The sequence below is a fragment of the Dreissena polymorpha genome, chromosome 9, assembly GCF_020536995.1.
Source record: "Dreissena polymorpha isolate Duluth1 chromosome 9, UMN_Dpol_1.0, whole genome shotgun sequence".
Lineage (NCBI taxonomy): Eukaryota > Metazoa > Mollusca > Bivalvia > Myida > Dreissenidae > Dreissena > Dreissena polymorpha.
The window spans coordinates 65,152,598-65,158,529 of NC_068363.1; the positions used below are offsets into that span (position 1 = coordinate 65,152,598).

Consider the following 5,932-nt stretch of genomic DNA (forward strand, 5'->3'; position numbering starts at 1 on the left):
ATACAAGACTTAATGTTGTATGCTTTGACATGATGAAATGCTTTGCTACAGTTTATCGAAATGCATTATGGCTTAAAATATACAAAGCGGGTATAGAAGGTAAATTGCTAAGAATAATAAAAAATAAACTCGGAATATTTTTAATTTTCTGTAGGTTAACGGAAGTGGAGGTGATGTCCTCTTTGTTGTTCTCTCTATTTGTACAGGACTTCGAATTGTTCTTACAGAATGAATTCTCTTCCGGTCTTAGTATTGATTACATTGTATTGATATTGTTGCTATTCGCAAATGATACAGTCATAATCGGTAAATCGCCCAGGGAAGTGCAGAAACAATTGGATCTTTAATAAAATTATTGTAAATGCTGTGGATTAAAGGTAAATACTGATTAACAAAAAATGGTGAAGATTATTTCAATCTGAAATATGGACATTTAAAGGTTAGAAACTAGAAGTAGTAAATGATTTTAATAATTTGGGAACCGTGTTTAATTGTACTGAACATTTTTAGTTAAATCAAGAATATAAATGTGGAATTTTCGAATGTGAGATATGGGTTACAGCAAAGTTAATGGAATGGAAAGGATACACTAAAAGGTCTATAAACGATTGTTAAACGCTTTCTTAAAGCAAAATGTATGTAATGCCGCAGTGTACGGCGAGTTTACGTAATTTGCTTAGATTTATTACCTTAATCATCACAAAGCTTCAACTTTGAGTCTTCCACTTAGAATTAAACTGGCTGGCCGAAATATACCACGACAGGAACGTAAATGCCTTTGTTGTGACGAATGAGATGTTGAAGATAAGTTACATTTTGTTTGTAAATGTCCTTTATACGCTCATATTAGAAGAAACTACCTAAAGAAATGTTATAACGTTAGACACTCTGTTGATAAATACCACCATTTGCTGAATACAACAAATCAAGTTGAACTTATCAAATTAGCCAAATTTGTAAAAGAAGTTCCGATTAAAAACAATAATATTCCTAATAATGTTACTTAACTTCAAACAGTAATTCTCAATATATGACAAGTATTTTACCTAACCTTTTCGTATCCGTACATCTGTGTGACATAATTGTATGTGAAATATCTAGTGTTAAGATGATGTACACTGTGAAAGTTTGAATACATATTTGTATTGTCTTGTATTTATGTTAAAACGGATCCATTTGAACAGAACATTAAATATAAATCAAAAATCATTTTATCTTTCCCTTTTAAATAATGTATTCATACCGCAACAAACGTCAAAATTTGCATGAGCTAAGGATATTCACCGTTTATTCCCGCGTTTTTGTTCAGTTGCGTTTAGAAATAACTTACATATCTTGGTTTCTGTGCACGACTTGATAACGTTAAAGCGATAATTTGAGGGAAGGTAATATCGGAGATAACGGAGTAATGGTTTAAATATAACACAACCAATAAGTATGCTCATTAGTGAACTTATTTTAAACATGTTTTCGGGACCAAAGCTATAATTACAGGTAGACCACGTATTCTGAGTTTCGTTATGATTTCGCAAATAATTTATACTTCTCGAGTGTCCGTAAACTTTTAATTTAATTTCACATCATGACTAAGTGTTTAACCCCATGTAATCCAGTTTTGAAATAAGCGGAGATATCATTTCAACAACAGTTCTTTATAACTTGATCAATAACACCAACTGTTCAATAAATGCGTCTTCTAAAACTTAAATAAACTAATTTAACATAACAAATTTAAAATATTAACCGCCTTGACCCGATTTCGTACTCGTCCGAGATATCTTTTGGGAAAAATATCTGACCAAGTTTCAAGAAAACTAGGCAGTGAGTTTGGCCCATAAATTCTGATCACTAGTTATTTCGGTTAAAAAAAAAAATCATAGCCCGAGAAAGTTTGGTAATTAGAATAGATGAACAATACACAGTATGAGCGTTGCAAACAAATTGCAAGTATTGATTTATACAGTTTCAATGCTATTTCATGCATGTAAACGTAGACTTAGAATTGTGAACAGCTTCACACAATTTCTAAATAGGAGTACATTAGATAATAATGTTACCAAAATTATTCTCCAATTTTACTTAGCAATCGATTTGTTTTACATTACTATACTAAGATTCTAATTAAGCCAAAATAGTATTGGTTAAAAATCTGTTAACCATGTTTAAATGGGTATTTTCACGTTTTGGTAAATTGACAAAATTAAAAAAAATGTTGAGATTCGCAAATTTTCGTTGTAATAATGATATTTGTGAAACAGTAATAATGAACATTTACCATGCTATAAAATATCCATTACCTGCATCTTTTTACGATTTAAAAACCCGAAATATATAAAGCGTGGCAATGCGAAACGATTTAATAATTTGAAATGTTCTGTTGTTGTCGTTATATTGTGTGATACTACGAGGATTGCTTATATAAAGTATAAAATACATCACTAACTGTATGAGCACGGATTGACGAATTGTCTAAGCAAAATACTTTTACTCCAGGGGTCAGTGATTCGAGCCCAGTTGAGGGTTACTCTTTTGTTTCTTTAATTTTATTCTTGTTTTTTTACTGAAGCTTTTTAGATCTTATGTTTTCATTTATCAATAAAGCATTTTATGACAAACTTCAATACATGCCAAAATCTGTGAAAAGGCATCTAGTCTAAACGAGCTTTTTTCTAACATTTGACAAAGTGAACTTATTTTGCATTCGAATTTCTGTTCAGTTCTGGGCAAATTTCATGAGGATAACGCTATTACGTGTCCTCTTAAGTGTCCAAAAGCATATGCATGAATTTCATATATTGATCTGACTTTTATCATTTAAATTGATTGAATGCGAATGATTAAGGTTTTACACTATCTGCATATTGATTTGATTAAACAGTTAACGACTGTAGAAATAAGGCCCTTGAATTTATTTTATGCTCATTCAATTCAAACCGATTTCACATTTTTCAAGTCCAATGTAAAACGCATCTGAAACAGGGTTTGGTATTAGGGTATTAACGAACGCCTTTTGTCAAACTAATAAAGCATGACAGTATCATTAATTATTTAATAAGTCACAACAACATATGATGGGTATGGCCCGCATAAAACATACACAAAATGAAAAAATAAAATAAACCACAAATTATTTACCGAAAATATCACACATTACATGCCTTATGCACCTTTCTCGTTTTGACCTGAAATTGTTTTGATTCATATTGTGTAAACCTTTCTAAGCACTCAATTACACCGGCGTTATATTTTATACTTTTATAAATTTTTACCAATAAATTATGATTGTAATCCTTATTTGAGTGACCATGACCTTCAAAATTCCCAGCCTGTGTGGTCTGATGTACGGCCAGGATCGTTTTGGTGGCGTCTATCACATTGTACTTCACTTTCCTTGAATTATACACAAGCCAATTGTCATAAGCTCTCCTACCTATCACAACCTCCGGGACCTCTTTCCATGGAAACGATGGCGGAGTAATAAAGAAGTCTTCTGCCCATCCCGTAAAAAGTTTGCCTCTACTTTTTGAAATGCAAGTAACATTAGCCCAGTCTGATCCCTCGTCTAAGGTGACGTTTTCGACATTTGTTCTTTGTCCAACAATTAGAATAGGCTTGCTCAAATCCTCCGTTGTTGAGTTAATAATCTGAGCCAACGTGTGAATTAATGTTTCAGTGAAAAGTATGTCACCGTTACTAAAAGCATAAAATGACGTATTAAAAAGGTTCATGACGTCACGATACATGTACTTAAGCACAGGAATTCCGTCTGCTGCAACAGCTGAAAGTGGCAACGCAGTGACGCCCGCCTGATTGCACTCGTTAATAACTGAGCTCTCGTTAGTGAAAACCACGGGAATCACGTAAGGGTGCAATAACCGCCAGTTAATGAGGGTCAGATTATGAACGAGATTTTTTTCTGGATTTGCATTCCATGAGGTAAATAGTGTTAGCAATGGTAATGTTGAGTTGGAGAGAATACGAAATTTGAACATTTCCAGGAGAGTGTTGTCGACGTTTTCTAGGATCAGCGGTGTCGTTTCTAGCGCAGTCGTAGACGGGGCATTCAATGCGGCATGGTTAGTCCCATTTAAAACTAAAACTTCCGGTGCTTTATCCGTCTCCTCGAGAAGCTTGAGGTAGTAGGACACGGATCCGAACTGGTTGTGCCACACCGACTGTAAGAAGACATAGACGAACGTTTCAATAACCGCGGTTGTTTTAATTAAAGAACGTTTTTAGCAATCGAGTATGTAGCATAAGCGACCATATAAACCGGCTCTACAGTTTAAAACAAAGTTTAAATTACCACTAGAAATCACAAATAAGTGATTTGACATTGACAATTAATTTTGCAACTTGCTCGTGAAGTAGAGGGCATAGTATGCGATTTTTGGGGTTTTCCGATATGTTATTGTTCTTTATAAACACCTAGATTCAAGCCAATATCGGATAATTTGATCATTAAAGCATTGCTAGCATTTTTCAGCGATTTCTTTTATTCCAGTTTGAGTAAACTTTATTTCATACCGAATTCAATAAATGTACTAATCAAACTTCATATTTAGAATAGTTTTTAATAATTACAGTTATGAAAAAGTGACTACTTAAAATGAGCCTGACCAGAGGTTCGTACCCAGGATCGTTAGAAGCAAATATATTTTTACCGTCGTTTTGCTACAATGTTAACAAATTATTTAAATAACATTACTAACGACAAAATGACTTCAATATGGCCTTAGAATCACTTACTTGAAGGTCTCCTTCCACTACTTTGTACACGGAGTTTCCCCGTATAGCCCGTAAGCCATCGAAGGTGTTCGAGTACAAATAGAAGTAGACGGAGAGACTTGCCAGGATAAGAAGCAATATCCGCCAAACTGAGGATTTGTCGTTGCATGCCGACATTATTGAGCCCTGAAATGAAAATAAAACTTTGAGTGCAATATATAATCATGCATTTAGATACTTAAAATACAGGGTCTGTGTGAGTTTGAATTTCATTTTATCAAATGCAATACCCTGGTTTCCATGTAAAATATCCATTACGAATATTTTTGTCTATCACAAGTGATTTATACTTTTTAAGCGTTTTCATTGGCTTATTTTCGTTCGATTTACCAATCGCATTTTGTTAGATTGCTGAAATGACGTTGCAACGTAAAATGACGTCACGAAATGTAAACAACATAATATGGGAGTTATCATTATGTTTGCGTAAATATTTATTTTATTTAATCGTTTAAAAGCATGTGATAAAAAAAGATCTGACACTCATTGTCATCTCATACCAAATTTTATTAAACTCGTCCAGGAAATTCGTTAGTAAGCTCGCAAAAGGCTCGCTTACTAACAAAATTCCTGAACTCGTTTAATAAGATATGGTACGATATGACAACTCGTGCTTGATACTATATATAGAAGTTTATCTTGCAATGACAGTTGAAACCCTAAATTACTTTATACAGATAGTACTTAGTGTGAGTTTAAAACGTACATCTTTAATAATTCACGTTTTCCGAATATGTTCTTTGGTAGTTTATATATTCGATAGTAAGTTAATTAAAAAGAAATAACAGAACAGTTTTGTTATGTTCTGTTCGTCTATAATGTTAATTGAAATATATTTTGTTCTATCCCATATAATGCATACTTAGGACATTACCAAAAATAAGTTGAAATAAACTAGCCGGGGACTATGGTGAGACAAGCCGATGACTTTTATGATTGTGTTGTTGTTATCCCCACGCTTTTTGAAAAAAAGGTGGGGATATTGTGGTTATCTCCGCCGTCCGTCCGTCCGTCCGTCTGTCTGTCTGTCCGTCCGTCCTGGCCACTATCTCCTCCTACACTAAAAGCACTAGAACCTTGAAACTTACACACATGGTAGCTATGAGCATATGTGCGACCCTGCACTATTTGGAATTTTGATCTG

General features: G+C 33.7%; 1 protein-coding gene across 6 annotated transcripts in view; it reads right to left on the reverse strand.

The window, feature by feature from the left end:
• Positions 1 to 3,035: 3,035 nt before the first annotated feature.
• LOC127844473 (uncharacterized) overlaps positions 3,036 to 5,932 on the reverse strand; it is a 44,652-nt gene continuing 41,755 nt past the window's right edge. For all 6 annotated transcript variants that reach the window (XM_052374720.1, XM_052374719.1, XM_052374724.1 and 3 more), the window contains exons 2-3: positions 4,750 to 4,914; positions 3,036 to 4,175 (exon numbers count right to left, since the gene is read on the reverse strand). In XM_052374720.1, the coding sequence (XP_052230680.1) occupies positions 3,144 to 4,175; positions 4,750 to 4,914 (1,197 nt within the window). In that variant the 3' untranslated portion in view covers positions 3,036 to 3,143. The remainder of the gene's footprint in view (positions 4,176 to 4,749; positions 4,915 to 5,932) is intronic.